This window comes from Dermacentor albipictus, chromosome 1, assembly GCF_038994185.2.
Source record: "Dermacentor albipictus isolate Rhodes 1998 colony chromosome 1, USDA_Dalb.pri_finalv2, whole genome shotgun sequence".
NCBI classification, from domain to species: domain Eukaryota; kingdom Metazoa; phylum Arthropoda; class Arachnida; order Ixodida; family Ixodidae; genus Dermacentor; species Dermacentor albipictus.
In genome coordinates, this window is record NC_091821.1 from 76,266,494 (window position 1) to 76,287,581 (window position 21,088).

The 21,088-nt window shown below is 50.4% G+C and overlaps 2 protein-coding genes and 1 pseudogene across 12 annotated transcripts in view; 2 read left to right on the forward strand and 1 right to left on the reverse strand.

The window, feature by feature from the left end:
- Positions 1 to 178, reverse strand: LOC139055036 (U2 spliceosomal RNA; annotated as a pseudogene).
- A 7,699-nt stretch (positions 179 to 7,877) lies between these two features.
- LOC139055304 (uncharacterized) lies at positions 7,878 to 9,370 on the forward strand. Its single transcript, XM_070532751.1, has one exon. It carries the CDS (start codon positions 8,011 to 8,013, stop codon positions 9,265 to 9,267), a length of 1,257 nt encoding a protein of 418 aa, XP_070388852.1. The 5' UTR covers positions 7,878 to 8,010; the 3' UTR covers positions 9,268 to 9,370.
- Positions 9,371 to 14,531: 5,161 nt separating this feature from the next.
- Positions 14,532 to 21,088, forward strand: part of sws (patatin like phospholipase domain containing sws) — a 281,522-nt gene continuing 274,965 nt past the window's right edge. For 5 of the 11 annotated variants that reach the window (XM_070522550.1, XM_070522552.1, XM_070522539.1 and 2 more), the window contains exon 1: positions 14,544 to 14,606. In XM_070522550.1, coding sequence (XP_070378651.1) covers positions 14,559 to 14,606 — 48 coding nt within the window. In that variant the 5' untranslated portion in view covers positions 14,544 to 14,558. Of the gene's footprint in view, positions 14,607 to 21,088 lie in introns of all 11 variants that reach the window. The other 6 variants (XM_070522545.1, XM_070522543.1, XM_070522534.1 and 3 more) reach the window with 5 other exon arrangements.

Below are 21,088 nucleotides of genomic sequence, written 5' to 3' on the forward strand. Positions count from 1 at the left end.
CATACGTGGGCCGATCTCGAAGATAGTGCAATACCGGGCCCATTCACGGCGAAGGTGAAATAGTCTTCAAGCACTCCGCCAACTTGCAAAAAAGTTTAATATCTTAGGTCCAAATACAAACCGTATCAGATATTAAGCTGATAAGAACAGATACTACACTTTGGCCCGCGTCGGCCATGTCTACGTTCGCACCTCCCTCTCTTTGTCGGCGTTCCAAGCGCTTGCGTGTCTCCTTTCCTTCCGCTCTCCCTTCTGGTGGTCCCGTAAGCGTGCTGCCCGCCAGTACCGCGAGGCGGAAAGAAGTGCGTACCGTCCATGTGGCACCGGAACAACGGCTAGCTTTCAGAGGGGGTTTGCGTGGAACCAATTTTGTGTGGCCTGTATTGCGTGTGACTGCTTGTGGTTTACGAGTGACCTCACAACCATTACTGCACTGCGGGACGTCGACCAACGCACGATCGCATTGGCTACGGTGAAGCAGTGTGTGCACTCGGACTGCAGTGAGGTACGTGTCTGTTCTACTTGCCGGGATTCGTTAGTAAAAAGTGTCGTGCCGCGTTTTTGCTACAATACATGGGTATATATACCATCTGGTGCCTCATCGTCTTCCGAGGCTCAACGTCGTGGAGGAGCGACAAGTCGCGCCTCGCCTTACATTTGTGTGCATACTGCGTTTGACGCACGGCAATGGGCAGTTCGCTATTAAGGGGCCCACATACACAGCTTCGCTAGTCATCCACCTTCACAGAGTGGAATGGTACTGAATTTTTTACTGGGCGAATCTGTGCCCACAGAAGCAAGTGACACTCGAAGCACAACGATAGCGGCAAGCACAGCCGGCGATCGTCGAAACCAACAGGTCAAGCTAGTCAAGCGTGTCAGCTTTTATATACGACTCGTCGAAGGTTCCAGCGTAATTGCCGGTAGCCGCATGTCTTTCAGAAAGTGCTACACAATTCGCGTCGCGCATACAATGAGATTACATAAGGTTCGGTGACAACAGACAATGGGTAGAGCCATCGATAACATGCGAGAAACTTCCGATACATGCAAGCGCGTCCTGTACCGAGCGGCGACACGTTTAACATTTGTTAGCCGGTGAAAAGCGGTCACAGCAGAAAGATGTTTAAACAAGTACACATCTATCTATCTATCTATCTATCTATCTATCTATCTATCTATCTATCTATCTATCTATCTATCTATCTATCTATCTATCTATCTATCTATCTATCTATCTATCTATCTATCTATCTATCTATCTATCTATCTGATCTCTCTCTCTCTCTCTCTCTCTCTCTCTATATATATATATATATATATATATATATATATATATATATATATATTGTGGGGATTTGGGGAATTCGACGCGCCATTGCGCGGGCGCATTTCACCCATGTCTGTAATCCAAGCCACGTCGCCCTTGCTCCGAACCGGTTTTTAGCGGTGGCGTTCCACTCGCCATGGTTCGCAGTGGGGGCGGAGCTAGTGACGTCACGCAGCGGCCTCTGGTGGCTACTGCCGTGACGGTACGGGCTCTCTTTCTCCTGTGGACAGCGCCCGGTACGTATATGCTCTCTCTCGTCCGCCGACACCTTTGTGACTAGGATTGAGCTCACGCACGGTGCCTTTGCCCGTGCGGAGAGCGCGTACCTCGTGTTGTTTCCTATCCCGACGCTAAGCCGAAGAACGGGTGCCTAGTGCTCGCGCGAGGTCGTACCACGCCGAGCCGCACTCATCGGAGGCCCAAGCCGAAGGAGACTGCCCGAGCTCTCGCGAGTTGGCCCATTGGTTATCACCAGAGCAAGCAGCATAGCCGCCGGGACTTTTCCTAGCGGCGCGTCCCAGCTTGAGCCTGTGCTCTCGCAGCGACGTGCTACAGGCGCCCCTAGCTGTATTTTTCGCCCTTGGTGCGGGACCCCTTTGGTTCCCCGCCGTCCCGGGACCGGGCGTTTGTGCAGTGTTGGGTGCCGTTGGAAACAATAAACAGTTTCCTTCATTTTAGGGCAATACTGTGTTTTTGCGTGCGTCGCTCGGTAGCCCCTTGTGGCCTGAGCTCGCGCACAGCGGCGCTAGAGGCTGACGGCTGACGCGGCCCTGTGGCTCGCTAAGCTCGAACCCGCGGTGGTCGGTACTCCTGTGAGACCCTAAGACCCCACAATATATATATATATATACACACACACACACACACACACACACACACACACACACACACACACACACACACACACACACACACACACACACACACTTGCTCGGAACCATCGCTAAAACGAGCCCGTGCAATGGAGAGCCCACCGTTTCGCTCACCACCTCGACTCGTCAGCCCCGCAACGGTGAACTCTTTGATCCGTTAGTCTGACTTCAAAACGCTTATCGCTGTTAACTGTCTCATTAAGTGTCAGTTATCTACTTCACTTTTCTGTGCATGATGACTTTGACCTGTTTTTAAGGACTCTGAGGTTCGCCGTCAGTGACCCGTTACAAAGGTAAAGAACCTGCGTCACACCAACTCAGAGGCGAACACACTAGCGTACAAACATTACTCGCAAAGCAGACAGTGCTAGCCACTGCCAGCAGGCTTACAAAGTGCGGCATTTTGATCCACAATGTATTGCCAGCCAGTGAAATGCTGTTAGTTGTAATCAAGCAATGAATCGCAATAGTTGAAGTTATATATACTTGGCTTATAGGCATACGTATGCAAAACAGAGATACCCATTGCTATAAAAGCACATGCTAGTCAACTGTTTCCCTACGTGCACGGAGACAAAGCAACAGCGTCACTAATATAGCCGTTTGCAAAAGTCACTTGTAAGCCTGGCACCGCACGTCGGCTAGAAACATGTTTGGCAGAGATATGACCTTAATTTGCTAAGACCGAAGTCTGGTTAAGATATGACATTCATAAATAAAAACTACGTTAAGTTTCATGCTGCTGCAGCAGCAGTACGAATGGAATGTGGCACATATATAATTTAAGAAAGAAATCGACTGCGGAATATAGCACAGTTCAAGTCCTTCAGCTGGATTACTGGACGAGGCGGACGTTACTCGCACGTTTAATGGAAATCCACAAACAAAATTTCACAATTATGTTTTTAAACTAATTTAACAACGGCACGCTTTGCTATGCGCGAATTGTAGCTGGCGAGTTCGGAAGGTGTACCCATTTGGAACGAATTCTCAGGGTAACACCAGGTTCGAGATATATGCGTCGTCAAACTTGCGGTAAAAATGCGCTGTTCTTCCCTTTACTTTTCAACTAAATGCCGCTTTATTCATTGAAGCACCAAAATAAGTGGGACACCCTACATATTTAGTAGGCACACGCTTTGACAATGAAAATCTCGACAGAAAGCTTTGACCAACAATTAAACACCCAACTAAGCGTGCCGAATCAAAGACACTTAAGTGCGCGAACAAAAGTAAAATAAAAATGATAAAAACAGCAAGTTTTCGTAGTTACGATCGACAACGGACAGCGTCATTTTCTACTTTAGGACGTCTCTGTCTATTATTCCTCCCTGTTTGAAGCTTTGACAACAGTTATTATTATTATTATTATTATTATTATTATTATTATTATTATTATTAGAAAAGCTAGAAAATACCGATCAAGAAAGGGGCCAAGCAAGGAGAAACAATCTCGCCAACGCTATTCACTACATTCACTACATGGATTAGGAGTGAAGATCGATCAACGGCGAATATCTCAGTAATCTACGGTTTGCAGATGATATTGTCCTGTTCAGCAACACTGGGGATGAATTGCAACAAATTATTGAGTACCTTAGTCGAGAAAGTGTAAGAATAAGATTAAAGATTAATATGCGGAAGACAAAGGCATGTGTTCAATAGCCTGACAAGAGAACAAAAATTCAAGATCGGCTGTGCAAGAGTACGTTTATGTAGAACAATTACTCACATGGCACCGGAATGACGAGAAGGAAACTTACAGAAAAATAAAAACGAGTTGGTGCGCATATGGCAGCCTATTACCAGATCATGACCGGTATAGCTTACCGCTATCCTCGAGAAGAAAGGTGTACAATCATTGCATTCTACCAGTACTAACATATGGGGCAGGAACTTGAAGGTTAACAAACAAGCTCGAGGAACAAGTAAAGGGCCGCGCAACGAGCGATAGAACGAAAAATATTTGGCGTAACGTTGAGAGCGCATGACTCAGTGAACAAACGGAGGGTTGCCGATATTCTGGTTGACAGGACTGTTTTTCATGGTACCCTTCTTTTGTGTGTGTGTACCTGCAATGGAAAGCTTACCGGTAAGATTGTCTAATTATGAAGTGCTAACGCGGGAAACGCCGTGGAACATTTTTATCAGAATTTTTCGATCTGCAGTGAGGATGTAGTCGTTCACTGGAAACATGCTGAAAGCGGCGATGGGTGAGGGTGATAGCGATTATACGCCGGAATTGTTGGGAGGCAGACGACAAGTGTGGTCATAGCAGTAATAAAGTATGATTTTGTTTATCAAGTCGATGTTCCTTCGGTTCATGTTTTCCGAATCGTTAAGTTATTTATGCCATAATAGCTACGTGTTTTCGTGGTTTTCTGTTCAACTGCTTTGGTATTTAACCAGTCAAAACGAAACCAATCGGATCGAAAACGAAACGATGCCTTTACACGTGATACGGAGTTTAGCGTGTTGCCGTAGTAACGCGTGCCTTGTTGATTTCCAAAGCAGAGAATAATGCGCGAGTGTCTAATAATATACCAACTGCAGTTTTAGGCTATAATTAAGCTGTACTTAATAACAGTCCACTTACGTACGTAATCTCATAAGCCCCGTTTACATGAATGCGACAGTGGCGCATCGCATTTCCAAGCGCATTTGGGAAAGGTGATGCGACGCCGTTTACATGTAGCGCCTTAACTCTCGCAAAAACGTAGCGCCACATAGTGTCGTATAAGTGAAGTGCAACCGACTTCCGGTGCAACTGGTTTCCGGTTGTGGGTCGAGTGCACGTTGGTGGTTGAGTGCCGAGAAATAGACAGTTTTAGTTTAGCGTACGCAACTTATAGCGTACGCTATACGCTATAGTGTAGCGGACGCGAAGCAGCGCACGTTTTTTGCAGCTTTAGCTGGCCAGCGAGATCTTCGGATCTCGGAGGCCATTAGTCGTCGTTGCGGCTACTTTCCGACTATAGCGATAGGTAGCGCTGACATCTAGAATGTTTCTTTCATTAGGCTTCGCCTCGTTCGAAACGAGAAGCGATCTCGAAAACACCACAAGGTTATCCATAATACCCTGTCGTCGAAGCGGCCTGAGACTAAGCGAAAGCCGTTTACACATTCATTTGCTGCGAACGAAGTGCATTTTACAAAAGCAACGCCAAATTCATTTCGAAGCGGGCAGCCGGGACCGCCGCCATGTTGTTTGGCAATTCCTTCCCATCATTTTTAATGCGACGATCCTGCGTTTACATGCTCCGCGAGAGTCGACTCGCGCCCGTAAATTTACCCTCTCCTGGCGCATTAATGCGATGCGCCTTTCTAGCGCATTACTGCTGTTTACATGAATGTGATGCACTAGAAATGCGATGCGATGCGACACTGTCGCATTCATGTAAACGCGGCTATAGAATACATCCGAAGTACCAAGATTTGAGACTTACTGGTTTTTGAGACTTTCTTTGCCAATTTAAAATTATAATTCCTACTTAAATCGGGAACAGCGTGCTGGATTGTATCACTATAAACCATGGTCATTTCATTTCTATCAACGTCTCACAACACATTCTGGCCAGTCGTCAGACCTTTAAGAATTAAAAGTGGAGCTGCGAAGGTCATGTAATGTGTGCGGTAGATAACCGATGGTATATTAGGGTTACAGAATGGGTGCAAAGAGAAGGGAAGCGCAGTAGAGGACGGCAGAGAATTAGGTGGTGCACTGTTAAATACCGTATTTTCGCGATTCTAAGCACCCCACGTCTATTTTCGCGAAAAAGTTAGGAAAAAAATTGGAGGCTTATCAAGGTTAAGCCCAGTGGATGAGAAGCATCCACTGAGCTTAACCTTAGCGTATCCTTAGCGTTTGGAGGCATCTTGACCGCATACACGCCCGGCGCAAAGACGTTGGCGCGGTTGCGGGCACAGAGACTGACGCGACGGCGGGTGCGCGCCGCTTCATCCCTAGCGTGACGTCACATATCACGTGATGCAGCGATGGTGGCGCCGCCGCCGCGTCGCGCGCGACGGCGCGAACCGAAGCGTGGAGGCCTCTGCCGGGCGACGTCTGACGGCGCGATATGAGGCCCCATCTGCAGCCAGTGTGACGTCATCACGTGACGTCACATCATGCGATCTCACTTCAGGGTCAATGGTGGCCACCGCCGGGAGGCGACGGACGGCGCGATATGAGGCCCCATCTGCAGCCGGTGTGACGTCATCACGTGACGTCATGTCACGTGACCTACTTGAAGGTCAATCGTGGCCACCGCCGGGAGACGACCGACGGCGCGATATGAGGCCCCATCTGCAGCCTGTGTGACGTCATCACGTGACGTCATGTCACGTGACCCCACTTCAGGGTCAATGGTGGCCACCGCCGGGCGTCGCGCGAAGGCCCGAAACCTACGTTAATATGCTTCGCATAAAAGTTTGCATGCGAATCTAAGCACCCCCCTATTCGTTAGGAAGAGCGCGTAGCCAAGGCCACCAAACGCGCTTGCTCACTGTGGAATCATTGCTCGGCGGACCTGCAGGCACGCGTTCGATGTTTCTGTTGGACGCGTTTCGCGGCCATCGGACCCCGGAGGTAAAGACAAAGCTTGGGAACATCAATAGCGACGTGGTTGTCATTCCAGGTGGCATGACGCCAGTGCTGCAACCCCTCGACGTTTCAATCAACAAGCCTTTCAAAGCCAATCTCCGACAGGAGTACGAAGAGTGGGCGCAAAACCCTGACTGGAAGAAGACGCCGACGGGAAAGCTGCAGAAAGCGTCCCCATCAACCATCGCAAAGTAGATTTCGGAAGCGTGGAAGAGGGTCCAAGTGGACGCTGTGGTCAAATCATTTAAGAAGAGCTCGATCACAAACAACTTCGATGGCACGGAAGACGACCTGCTGTAGGATACCGAGAGCAGCGGTTCAAGCGGTGCGACGAACTCTAGTGGCAGTGATAGTGACTGAGCATCGTACACAATCGGTAGGTTCACTGTCTGCACCGATTTTTTTTTTTTTTAATGTTTGCAAAATGCAATGTTATTTCTCGCACCCATCTCGTCGTGATGTCGCAGCGAAAATAGGGAGGGGGGGGGGGTGTCATTCCAGATTTTTCGAATCTAAGCACCCCCCTCACTTTGAGCATCGCGATGGTGAAAAAAAGGGGGTGCTTAGGATCGAATAAATACGGTAGTTAACACCCATTAAAGTGAATAAGGGTGTAAATCGGTCTTTTTGGATGTAAGGGTGTGAGTTATGGACTAATGTACAGCCTTATTCACTTTGAAGGGTGTAAATTGTTCCACAGTGTGTAATGAAATGAGACAATTTGTAGGCATAACTTGGAATCAACTATAGAGCAACACAAGGGTAATTGGAGATCGTTGGAGATTCTTCGTCTTGGAGCGGACACCAAAATATACCGATTATTATTATTTATTTATATTGTTGTTGTTGTTCTCATCGTTCTTGTTGTTGTTGTATTTACAATTGTTCTTTTGTCAATGTCAGCAATCTTACTAGTCGTGTCGCGCTAACCGACCGATTCCTAGTCAACTCGCATTACTGGACGCATGCCATAAACCGTCAAGTTCACGACACTCAGCAACAACCACTAGACAAGCCGCGAGTTATTCGCCTTAACTGTAGGAAAAAGCCGAAGAAAGAAAGAACGACGAAGCAGGGAGCAACACGAGCTCTATAGCACATGCAGCGCGTGGTGCGTGCTGAAGCCGAAGCTGCAGCCGTGCTGCAGCCCTTGCAACCAGTCTGAGCGGCCCCGTGGAACACTGACCCGTGCAGCAGTGGTGACTATGCCCACGCGTCAGCCCCAGGTTCCGACGACCGGCCCCGGCAGACGCCGCCGATACCGACGGCGGACACGTCAACAGCAGTCACCCGCTGAGGAAGGGGGGCTGCCCGAGACCGACAACGAAGATCGGGGTGTCCAGGATGGGGCGGACGGCGGCATCAGCGACAGTGAGCTCCCGCCGTGGCCTGCTATCGTTCCGCCCTTCTACTATATGCAGGCGCCACCGTGCACAAGTTACCCAGAGGTCCTGTTTCCATTCGGTGAGCACGGTTCCTTAATCGACGAACAAGGGAACATATTCGACCCAGTTTTTTCCACCTGGCTCGTCGACAACGAGATACACCCGCGGGACCTCCTGCAGGACGACACCGGCGCGTTCCAGCGAGTGGACGAAGAAAACGGCACCGGCGAGCCTCACACCACAGCCGATCAGAGCACGACCGTGATATCAGTGAGCGCAGAAGGCTGCGGAGATGCCCAGCTGGACCCGACCGCCGCCGAGCACGGTCCGTGGCCGGAACTGCAAGCTTGCTACGGACCGGTAGTAACAACATATGGCACGGTATCGGTGATGCTTAGGCACGGCGTTCGCGTCGACATCTCGGTGGAACGCGCCGTGCGGGTTGTCAATTTCGACAAGGAATGCACGGCGGCTGTTGGCAGCGACGGTGATCGCTCTTGCGTGTGTCATCCATGCGGCCGCGTGCTGCAGCAGGGCGTCGCCGTGGACATCGCCACAGGAAGCCGGCTGGCGAAGATATCCAGTCGAGGTGTCATCTTCACGGCTCTGAATCACGGACTCGTTTACCTCGTCGATGCCTCAGGTACAAAGTCGACGACAGAACGGTTCAAGGACCTCTGCTACGACGTACCATTAAGCATTTTCCACATCAGCTTGCATGAGGACGAAGAAGGATTCAACGAATGTTTCCGCATGGTCAGCCAGGCGAAGCAGTGGAACAACCGGAGCGGCGACGAGGTCTGGCTCGTCGGCGGTGTGCGCATACAGCAAGCCCCGTGGGGTGACGTCCAGGTGTCCCGGGACTCGGGCAGGAACGTCGTCTGGACATCCCCCTCAAACGGAACAATGACGGTCGTCACGCCTCTGATCAAGTCTGTGATCACCTGCGATCCGCGGCGATTTTTTTTCGTTCGCATGAACCAAAAAAGGCTGAGCGCCAACGCCGACGGTTTTGCGGTGAGGAACGGCAGCCAGCGAGCTGGCTTCGACAGCCGGGGCCGTCTGGTGCTGCTTTGAAAGTTCACGCAGTAACAAAAGCGAAAAGTCCATGAAGGTTTGCATCCCATCAGTGTAACACCACCGTGCTCACGAAAGGAAATAAACAGCTTGGCCACCTCGATTTCCTGGTCTCTTCATTGAAGTATACTTATTATAGTGCTAAACTTGCAGGCTTATGTATGGGAGCTAAGCAATGTAGAATCTCGCGCGGGATCTCTTCGGAATCTCCCTTAATGCGGAAGAAAGTAAAAATTAACGCACAAACTCTTCTGGGAGTTATCTAAGACATACGTAAGCATTACTACTAATCGCCTGCGTTTCGTTGTCGTATTCTGCTGTATTTGGTGTAATGGCGAGAAACACCGCGAAAGCTGAATAGGGAAACGCGATCGCAACGCCGTGATGTTAATTACACCAGCAAACGACGACGAAGAAGAGCAAGTTCATCGCACACAGCAAATAGTGATTGGATGGATGGATGGATGGATGGATGGATGGACGGATGGATGGATGGATGGATGGATGGATGGATGGATGGATGGATGGATGGACGGACGGAAAAACTTTAATAATGTCCATCGGGACGTAGCGGGCTGCTACCACGTCGGGACAGAAAGGCCTAGCCTCTCCGCCACGTCGCGGGCTCGTTGGACTGCCCATATTTGGGATTCAAAATCGGGACTGCGTAGGGCAGCCTCCCACTTGGACGACGTAACATCTTCGTCGCCCCGTAACGTGGGGCATTGCCAGAGCATATGATCTAAGTTGGCAAAGTCTGAGCAAAGGGTGTTTAACCTTTGAACTTCGGGGTAGATCCGGTGTAAGAGGGCGGGGCTAGAGTATGCCCGACTTGCAAGAGTCTCAGTCTTAATGCCTGAGGCCTGTTCAATTTACTGTGCGGCGGCGGATACTTCCGCCTCCCCAGATAAAAGTACTTTGTGAGTTCGTTGTACGAGGCAGGGGGATCTCTATTGTCCGTAACCTCAGCGCTGCCCCATCCGATAGCTACGCGGTCGACGACTCCTCGCGCAGCTCTTTCGGCCGACTCGTTGAGGTTGGACGGGGCGCCCTTGATATGTCCCATGTGAGCGGGGAACCAGACGATCGTGTGTTGCTTGATTTCCTTGTCTCGTAGGATCCGCAAGACCGGTATTGAGACGGTTCCCTTGGCGAATGCTCTGACCGCCGATCTCGAATCGCTGTATATCGTCATTCTCCCGTCGTCCAGCAGGGCCAACGCTATTGCGACCTGTTCCGCAACCTCGGCCGCCTTCGTCCGGACTGTCAAAGAGTTTATTAATTTCCCTTCTTGATCGACGCTGACTGTAGCGAACGCCTTTCCGTGAGGGTACCGGGCTGCATCGACGAAACAGCAACTCCGGGCGCGTGCGCCGGCCTCTTCCAGGAGGGCTTTAGCCCTAGTCCTTCGTCTGCCCTCGTTGTACTCGGGGTGGACATTCCGGGGAACGGGGGCAACGGTAATGCGCTCTCTTTGTTCTCGAGGTATGCTGCAGAAACTGGCTAAAAGCGGTAACACGCAAACTGTCATGAAACTCACGTCCAAAACGGAGAACATGCTCCGGCCGATCCTCAGGGTGACGAACCGCAGGGGAGGGCTCAGCGAGAGCAATCTCATCAGACTTTACCACGCCTTCCTCATGAGTCACGTAAATTACGTAGCCTCGGCGCTACAATGGACCAAGAGAGACGCGGCCAAGATAGAGACACTGATGCGCAAGAGCATCAAAAGGGTGCTAGGTCTTCCGATCACTACAAGCACGGAGCGGCTCGATCGGTTAGAGGTCCACAATTCACTATCAGAAATCATCGAAGCGCAGACCAAGGCACAGGTCGTACGGCTGTCGACCACCAGGGCCGGCAGACGCACCCTAGAAGAAGAAGCAGGGATAAATGCAGAGGCAGAGTGCAACGCACGCAAGGTTGCGCTCAGCGCGGCGGTCAGGGGCACTTTCAAGGTAGAACCACTTCGGAGAAACGTCCACCCGCAATTCAACGAGGGGCGCCGAAAGGCGAGGGCCCGAGCACGGCTGAAATCTACCGCCAACTGCCCGGGACTGGCGGCATTTGTAAACGCGGCCCAGTACGGGCGCAGCGACCGGTACGCGGCCGTCTCGATACGCTGGGATGGTACGATAATTAAGGCAGCATCGGTCAAGGGGGTAACGTCCGAAGTGGCCGAACAGGTGGCAATAGCCATGGCAATGAGGGACCCCGAACGTCCTTACGTCTACACAGATTCGCGATCGGCGGCCAGAGCATTCGCCTCGGGCTCGATATCGCGGGAAGCGACAGCCGTCCTCGGCAGCGAGGGAGCCGCGGGTCATCACATCGTCAAATGGTTTCCAGCCCACGTGGGGGCCGACGTGCACCCAGAATTTCCCAGCGCCAACGAGCTGGCGCACGGACGCACGCGAGGACTCACGCACCGCGGCGATCGTGGCGAGCGAAGTGGCGGGGAGGGAGGGGAGCACCGAGACCCGCTGCTCACCTTCAACGAAATAACAACGCACTATCAGCTGTCGAGGAGAACCTTCCCGCTCCCCCACGCTACACTCTCTAGACCACAGTCATCGATATTCAGAATGCTTCAGACAGGGTTGTTCCCCTCGAGAGGCAAGCCGTTATTCACCAGAGGTAGAGCCGCAATGTCCGGATTGTGGCGAATCGTACTGCTCGCTAGCGCACATGCTCTGGCAATGCTCCGCGTTAAGCGGCACCGTGTTCACTAAAGAAGAACACTGGGTGTACGCCCTGCGAAGCGACGACCACCAGACCCAGCTCCGGGCCGTCCAGAGGGCTCACGAAAGGGCGGAGACTCACGGGCTTCCCGCATCAACGTGGGTGCGGCCCGCGACCCCTGCCTACCACTAAACCAAGAGTGGGTGGGGAGGGGTTCCTCAGGACCCAATAGAGTTATTTCCTCCTCCTCCTGGTCTCGATCTCCGTTGGAAGAACTTCAAGCTCTCTCAGGATGTTTCTCCAAGCACTGGTCGTAGACAGTCTGGTAAACTGCGCCCTCTCCTGTAACTCCGCCATATCTTCTAGCGTGTTGTGCATGCCGAGGTGGAGCAATCGCTCCGAGCCCGAGCACATGGGAAGCCCCGAGGGCTCTCTTGACTGCCTTTCTTATAAACGCGTTCACCTTGTCCCTTTCCGACCTCTGCCAGTTGTGCATGCCCGCGACGTAGGTAAAGTGGCACATCACAAAAGCATGAACCAACCGGACGAGGTTGTCCTCGCTCAGTCCTTGCTGCCGGTTGGTAACCCTTCTTATCAACCTGATGGCATTGTCCGTTTTCTTGGTGAGGTTCAGTACCGTCTGGTTATTGGAGCCGTTCGATTCGATCGTCATACCCAGAACTCGGAGAGAGTCCACCCTGGGGATGAGACAGTCCTCACTTGTCCTTAGAGTGATGCCGCTGTCCTCTACAGGCCTCCAACCTTTCGGTTTGGGGCCCCTGCGCTTGGGCCTGTATGGTAGTAGCTCTGATTTCCGTGTGTTAACACAAAACTATCATCATCAGGCTTGGCTCCAGCATCGTTTTCTTCCACAGCTGGCTCGTTGGCGACCCTCGGCGCTATCGGTCGCGCGAACACGTTTGTGCCAGTGCTCCCGCGTTCGTCGTCATAATTAATTAATTAATTAATTAATTAATTAACACAAAGACGGAACCAATTTTATAGCGAAGCTGTTAAGGGCTAGCTCCCCCAGGATTTTGTCCATGTGCAGACACAAAACTCCCCATACCTGGGCCGATCCCGAAGGTAGTGCGAAGGTAATGCCGGGCCGACGCGCGGCGGAGGTGAAGCAGGCGTTAAGCACTCCCCATACGTGGGCCGATCCCTAAGATATTGCAATACCGGGCTGACCCGCGGCGGAGGTGCAGTTCGCCATTAAGGGGCCCACATACACAGCTTCGCTGGCCGTCCTTCTTCACAAAATGGAAGGGCAGTGAATTTTTTTAGAGCAACTCGTGTTGACGTCTGCAGGACCAGGGTGCAAGAGGTCTTCTTTCAAAAAGCGGAAGCTTGTCAAGCATGGTGCAGACCGTTTTCCTTTGTGTACTGAAACGAGGCAGCACCATCATACAGGCCTGACGAGGCCACATTGGGCTTGGGGCAGCACCTGGATCAATCACAGAAGTACTGAAAGGGCATATCCGGCGAACCTTCTGACAATATAAGGGCGGTAGCTCCTATTTTTAGCTTCTGCACTTCTTGTAACATGTAAGATAGTTCAGTTGACGTAAGAATTCGTAAAACCCCGCAGTCGGCGCCTGCAGCCCGCAGGCGCGCACTTCGCTCTTTAAACGCACACGCACGCGCGCGCTTTTTGTGGTTGCGGCTTGCTGGCGTCTGCTTTTGAAGGCAATCATCACTCTTTCTCTTCGAAAGAGCTTTACTGTATACTTAACAGCTTGAACAGTGTCAGAACTGTGAAAACTTTGACCTGTAGCTGAAACATGGGAGGGAATGCGCTAACAAGGAAAAGAAAGAAAGAAAGACGCTCGGTGATTTCAGCTGTTGTCAATTCCAATAAGCCGCGCACATCTCGGCGTACGTGCTGGACACGTGCTTCGCCCCGGACTCTTGCAGTGCGCGAGCGTACATTTGTTGACTCCATCCTTGATCCGAGGATAGTAACGCTCACCTTCCCCAACCTCCCCTTTCCGTCAGACGGTACTTTGGATTCACACAATGGGCGCGATCACTGAAATGCACTCCGCAGATGAGCGTGACATGACTGAGTTCGAATCGCGCCGTTAGCAGCTCGCCTGCGGCATCCTGGAAACGTATTCTCGGACGATCACTTTCGGCAATACTAACGTGAAGCAGTGTTCAAGTCAAGAAGCTCATCCGGTTTTACTCAACCAGCCAATAAACGCCCACTGAAAGCGATATCGCCGAAAGCGATCGTCCCAGAATATGTCCCCTTGGGCATGTGCGGCGTGATTAAGCAGCGCTGAGCCACGTCATACATGCGCGTCGACGGAATTAAGTCCGTCGTATGAATCTAACCCTCGGGAGGCTATAAGGGCCTCTCGGTACTGTCGACGTCTTTGGTGGTACGTGAATGGCGCATTCACCCCTGCCGCCATGGAGCCGTCGCCGTCGCGGAGCCAACAGACCCGCGTGCGATGTGCGTGTAAGCTCCCTTTCCCGCGGGTTCATGTTACGCGCATACGAAGAACAATGCCAGAAGAATGGGCTCCTCTTGCCCTCACATCGGCACCCCCGCTCGGCGTCGCAGGACTGCGTTTAGCTCGACGCGCGGACCTTCGGCACCTATGGCTACGGGACGTCAGGAGCCAGTCCCGCGACCTTCTGAGAAATGGGTGAGCCTCCTTCGGCAATGCGCCACGCCTGAGCGGTCTTCCCGGGAGCTTCTCACCCGTAGACCGCGATCGTCACGCCGCTGTCCGCAACTTTGAATATCGTGGAAATAGATCCCGTTCGAGGGCCCGAGTCCTCGTAGCTTCTCTGCGCATTGCCGGTGAGTTCCTCCACGGTGTCCCTTGCATGGTGCGGAGCCAAGTCGGGACGACTTGCACATCTCGTTAGGCGCAGCTAGCCGATTCACGACAGTCCTGCTGATTGAATAACATGCGACTGGCGTGGGCTGAGGTAGCCAGGCGTCGCCCGTATGCACTCCAGCGTGTTCTGAAAGTCGGCGAATCTTCCTCCAGGTGCCGCTGGTGCGACCGCATATAGATATACATACGGTCAGGCTTTCTGCGTGCCTTCAGGCACAGCCTGTTCGCACAACAAAGTTAATGTCAAATTACGCTGCATGTCTGCCGGGTAAGTTGTACGCGAAACAGACACCCCAAACACGCTAGTTCATGCACAAAGACCTGCCATGTTTTGCATGTCGAAAGGCCGCTGACTGAGCCCTGCAGCTTGCACTGAAAAGTCATACGACAAAAACTGCTGCCTGCGCGCTGCTTATATTGAAACTAGAAGCATCCCAAGCCAAAAAAAAAAAAAGCGCATGGCACAAGATCGGGCCGACGCCCATGGCCAGTTAAAAAGTAGACGGCCCGATCTCAGTCATCTGGGTCGGGCCGAGCTTGGTTGTTGCACCTGGCCAGCCCATTTATTGACCACCGGCAGGCGGTCGGCAGACGACACCGGGCCGACGTCATGACCGCCGGTTCCCCACGACAGCAACAGCACGGCTTGCTTGTGGCCAGCGTTCTTTTGCCGGTATTCATTTTTAGGTTTTCTTCTTTTTCTTTTTTGAGTCACGTATACCGGGTGCTTTTCTCTTATGTCATTTTTAAGTCGCAGATGCCAGCATGTTCCGCCTCTTCAACAGGGTTACCTTAAGTGGTCGACATTACATTCTGGATAAGTCGCAACTGCAGAAACATTTAATTGAAAAAATCGTGCTAACTATATTTTTAATTAATAGCTTTAGGGCATATGCTGTAATGGCGGAATTAGAGGCCGTCAACGTGCAGAACCTATTCAATCGGAACCAATTTTGTAACCAGCACCAATTTCGAGCTATACGAAGTCACTTCCCTCGCGCATTGCATATATTCGCAGCACAGCAAGAAAATAGCTGACACAAAGGCATTTTTACCGTATACATTGACGTATATCTTGAAACTGGTTGGTTCCAACTGAATAGGTCCTGCATGTTAACGGACTCATTTCCACCATTGTATCATGCACACTAAATATATTAATTTAAAAATTTACAACCATTCCACTCTGTGAAGATGGAATGGCAGCGAAAGCACTTTGCTTTTGGTTTGACAGCTTTGACTGCCGTCAGCTTTCGCTGCCATTCCATCTTTACGGTGTGGACATGGTTGTCATTTGTTTGAAGTGTCTGATGATGGGAGTTGATGTGTTTGAATAGATGATTTAGTAAAGACCGTGGTTGATGTTCGATTGAGACTCTTTATTTTGTCAGGGTAGTCACGATTGCTTTATGATCACTGTGATATACACTCAGTGGTTCGACTGCCACCCTAGAGAGGTTCTTGGCTAGAATCAAATCAATGCACGTCTGACGATGCGTGGTAGGCATCATGGGGTTAGAGTAACATTGCAAGCCAAACTCTTCCAACATGTATTGCATGAACCATTTCTTCTCTGGCTTAGAAATGTCCACGTTGAAGTCTCCGTTCATGATCACAGGTGGGGTATCATCCTTTCTAACTCACTGGAAATATTTCAAAAACATTTGTTCTTACCCGTGTGCCTGGGACCTCTTTGGGTCCCACGTGTGACAAGAATGGTTCAAGGGCGCGTTACAGGTCCCCGAGCCCACAGGGGTATGTGCTATTGAGCTTGGACCCTTTCTGCACTATCGCCAGGATCGGCCCACATGACGATTTTTTCTATTGCCGGACGCCGAAAAAACTATGGAAGTTAGTCATATACAGCTTTCGCTGTAAAAAGATAATTGGCACGATTTTGTCAATTAGCAACTTATGCACTACAACTAATTTAGAAAGTAATGTCCACCTGTAAAATGTAACCCAGATGAAGAAGCGGAATGCTGGTATCTGCAACAAGAATTTTAAAGAATGACATAAGAAGAGACACCCTGCATATTTCGCTATTTAATTCATACACACGTTTGTCTTAAAGTGCGCGACATAAGGCGAGAGCTTAATTTGTAGACAAACTATCGCTATAGTTCATTTTTTTGTAGAATTTTATTGAACTGTTAAGATACAAACACAACAGAAATGAGAATACTTTGTTGTCAAATGTGTCAAATGATGTAACAGTATAGGTTAGTGGTTGTGCCAAACATAAAATGTGAATTAATGAATGACAGTCTTGTATGGGTACTTGAAAATGTCTTTTCTTGAATTGCATAAGTCCATTCCCTTGAGAACTGTGCAGCCAGGCCACAATGGACTGATTCTGCTATGGTCCCGTTCTGCTATTTGAAATACAAACACGTACTATGTAAGTTTCACAGATTGGACATGTATAACTATTGTTTGGGTGCTGAATATGGGACCAGAAGCTTTGTGGACTCTCAATAACTCTAAGCACAGGTTCTGACAAATTCATGATTTTTCATGACAAACACTAAATACGCATCGCGCATGCAAACGCAGTCTCACGTTATTTAGCCTCAAAATAAGGGTCGCAAAAGTCTTACGCCATGCAGCGGGGCACAATTCGCATTTCTTCAAATTATCTTACGCGGGTCACCACGACCGCAACGTACACTTACATAGTGCGCACGGCATATATAGTACGCTACGGGGACTGCATGCATGCACACATCCATGCTCCATGCATATCGTGATACACGCACAGTCTCTTAATTCGCTTGCATGACAAGCTTTAGCATGCGAATTCTTGCACATTAAGTACAGTTACAAAGACCACAAGGCATCGAATTTAGGCCGCGCTATCGACAAGTAGATTTCAACAGATCGAAAAGAGCAGACGCGCTCTGGAAACAAAGAAACGCAGTCTTACGTGCTCTCCTTCCAAATTAACGCTACAAAAGATAAGCTTAGTAGCGTAAATAATACGTGCGACTTACGTGTAAATGTGGAGGTGCGTAGGAGGTGAAAATCCACAGGCTGGAAGTGTCCGTTTCTCGCGAACAAGAAGCGCAGCGTCATAGAAGAAGTATTTTAATGATTGGAAAATGTAGAGAGGTCGGCCGGATAATGGAAAACCTGTGAAACCGTGAAACCGTGTGAAGCTGTGCCGACCAAGCAGCCACTGAACGCTCCTTCCGGCCAAAAGCTCCCCCGAACAGCCACCATCTACGAGCCCACCTCATGCAGTTCCTTCCCCTTGAATGCCGCCTGACCCGCCTGCCACAGAGAGTTGAGGCGACAGTCTTTATTCTTTCGCTCCCCGACTGCCTCCCCCCGCGACCGCCCGCTTCAGGCGCACCAGAAGTCGGCGCCAGCAGGCGTCGACATCTTTTCAGGCACCGGCTAGGAAGCGGCGGCATATCCTACATGATCGGCCAGTAGCGTCGTGCCAGCGTGAAGCTGACGTCTCTGGCCAGCCAGAACTTTCGTGCTCGGCATTATGCAGCCCTACGCATTCGTGCCAGCATCCATGGCCGAGCCAGCGCCGACGGGGTCGGCAGAATAGGTCGACCTTTTTACGGTCCAAGCTCTTCATGTCGACATGATCGGCTCCCAACGGTCTGCCGAGCACCGCCAGATGGTCGGCCCTCGGCCAATTTTGCTTGGGATTTCGCTTTGCCGACGCTCATTACATGGAGCAAGGTATACAGAGGAAAGGACCTTCCAGTTCCTGATTCATTGACAATGTGGTCAATGGTGGTCGGGCCACAGTCTTGACCACTAGCCCAGTGACAACAATGACGTTTTATGGGTATCCTACAGACATAGGCAGAAAGCTTTCATAATTCCGGGGGGGGGGGGTGATGGGGCCGACCAGATTTCCTAACCATATATATATATATATATATATATATATATATATATATATATATATATATATATATATATATATATATATATATATATATATATATATATATCTTGCACTTGAAAAAACTACGTATGACCTCGAAGAGTTGTTCACTGAAGTGACGCTCTTATATGAGGACTTGCAAGACCTCATAGTAGGAGACAGTTCAATTTCACAGCCTGAGTCCTTTCCCACCACCAACAATCTGGCGTCTCTCGGTGGTGTAATCTTCCTTCGTGTAATTGTCGTATGCTTCGTTATCACTACTACTGCTTCGCCTTTCCGGCGAAACTTCAAACCCCGCCCCTCTCTCTCTCTCTTTCTTTTTTCTGTCAGTCCGAGTATAAGTGCTCCTGCGCATGATTGCTGTTGATTCGGATTTCGAGTGACATTTCGGTTACTGAGTGAATTATACAGGGTGCCCCAACTATCATGCACCAGGACTTAAACAAAGAGCAGTTGCGTTACTCGAAAAAGACTTGGTACATATTGTTTCCAGTACAGTGGAGTAGGCGCCAGTAATTCTTTCGTCCCTGAAATTTAATTCGACAAATGCAATAGTTATCTCATTCGAGAAGTACTGTCCTAATTATCAAAGGCTCAATGAGGCATCTGTAGGCACCCCCAGGCAACCCCAAATGACATCTAACTGCTGTATTTTCAGCGACGCACTAATTGTGTGCAATTTTTTCTGACAGGCAAACAAACCTCACGAAATATAAGAAATATCACGAGACTGCGCTCCCGCATCCATAAAGCAGCGCCCTCAAATAAGCTGATTGAAAGCAACTGCATTGCTTGTCGCAAACCGGACGAGACAGCGCATCACCTTAATCATCATCATCAGCAGCAGCAGCAGCAGCAGCAGCAGCCTTTTTATGTCCACTGCAGGACAAAGGCCTCTCCCTACGATCTCCAATTACCCCTGTCCTGCACCAACCGACTCCAACTAGCGCCCGCGAATTTCATAATTTCACCACCTCACCTAGTCTTCTGCCGTCCTCGACTGCGCTTCCCTTCTCTTGGCAACCAGTCTGTGACCCTAATGGTCCAACATCCAACCTGCGCATTACATATGGCCTGCGCAGCTGCATTTTTTTCTCTTAATGTCAATTAGAATATCGTCTATACCCGTTTGCTCTCTGATCCAAATCGCTTTCTTTATGTCTCTTAACGTTATGCCTAGCATTCTTCGTTCCATCGCTCTTTGCGCGGTCCTTAACTTCTTCTCAAGCTTCTTTGTTAATATCCAAGTCTCTGCCCCTATATCAGCACCGGTAAAATGCACTGATTGTACACCTTCCTTTTCAATGATAATGGTAAGCTTCCAGTCAGGAGCTGACAATGTCTGCCGTATGCGCTCCAACCTATTTTTATCCTTCTATGAATTTCCTTCTCATGATCAGGGTTCCCTGTGATGAGTTGATCTAGGTAAGCGTCTACTCCTTCACAGATTCTAGAGTGTAAGGGTTTAGACGTTGTTGAAGGGAGGAACTTGCTCTCACTAGGAGTACGGGATTTATTTACAATATTTACATTACGACAGGAGGTACATTTCAACAGTCTAGCATGACTCCCAAATGGAGCACCAAAGACGAAGCACCAAGCATACAGCACACGAGCACGACGAGCAGCCGAAAAACGGCTGCTTAAAAACCTTCTGTCCTCCCTACAGATCCCTAGGTGAGGGAAAACGGCCGTTCAACCTCCGTCCAATCGGACCGTCCAAAGTCGTCGTTGGAGGCGTAGTCGACCCACCTTTGAGGGGCAGGGTTTACACACTCACACCCGCACTTTGGATTCACAGAACACACCGATGTGAGCGGGTCCTCGTAGACAGGGGTTGATACGCTTGACTCAAACAGGCGTCTCTTGATTCCAGAGCTGACCCCACAGGTAGCCGTCACGTCGGTCAGCAGACTGTGACGAATTCTGGGGCCCATTAAAACGCACCGCAAAACACCCTTTTCCAGGAGTTCTCTTGCTCCAAGTAGACCGTGAAGGCGACAGCGAACCAACTAACAATACTCGGTCCGCCAAACGTGGCTAACCCTGCTGGCGCCACCGGTTCTCCGAAGGAGGTGCATGGTCGGTCAACCTTGCTGCCGTCGCCGGTTCTCCGAAGGAGGCGCATTGTTGCCTCTACAAAGCGACTCGTCGCAGTGGGCAGGGAAGGGTTCGAAGGTCGCTACCTCCGCAGGACGATCAAAACAGCTGCAGCGGGCTGGGCAAGGTTCGCAAGTCAGTACCCCTGCAGGCCGATCGTAACAGCTCCTCCATGGCCCGGAAATTCTCGACTGGCCAGTGCTGATAACCGCTGGTCAGGAAGAGAATGGCTGGCGAGCAAGAATATGGCTTTGCTTTCTGCAACCCCTGC

Excerpts from the sequence above, each read along its gene's own strand:
- LOC139055304 (XM_070532751.1), top strand. The coding sequence starts at position 8,011 with ATGCCCACGCGTCAGCCCCAGGTTCCGACGACCGGCCCCGGCAGACGC.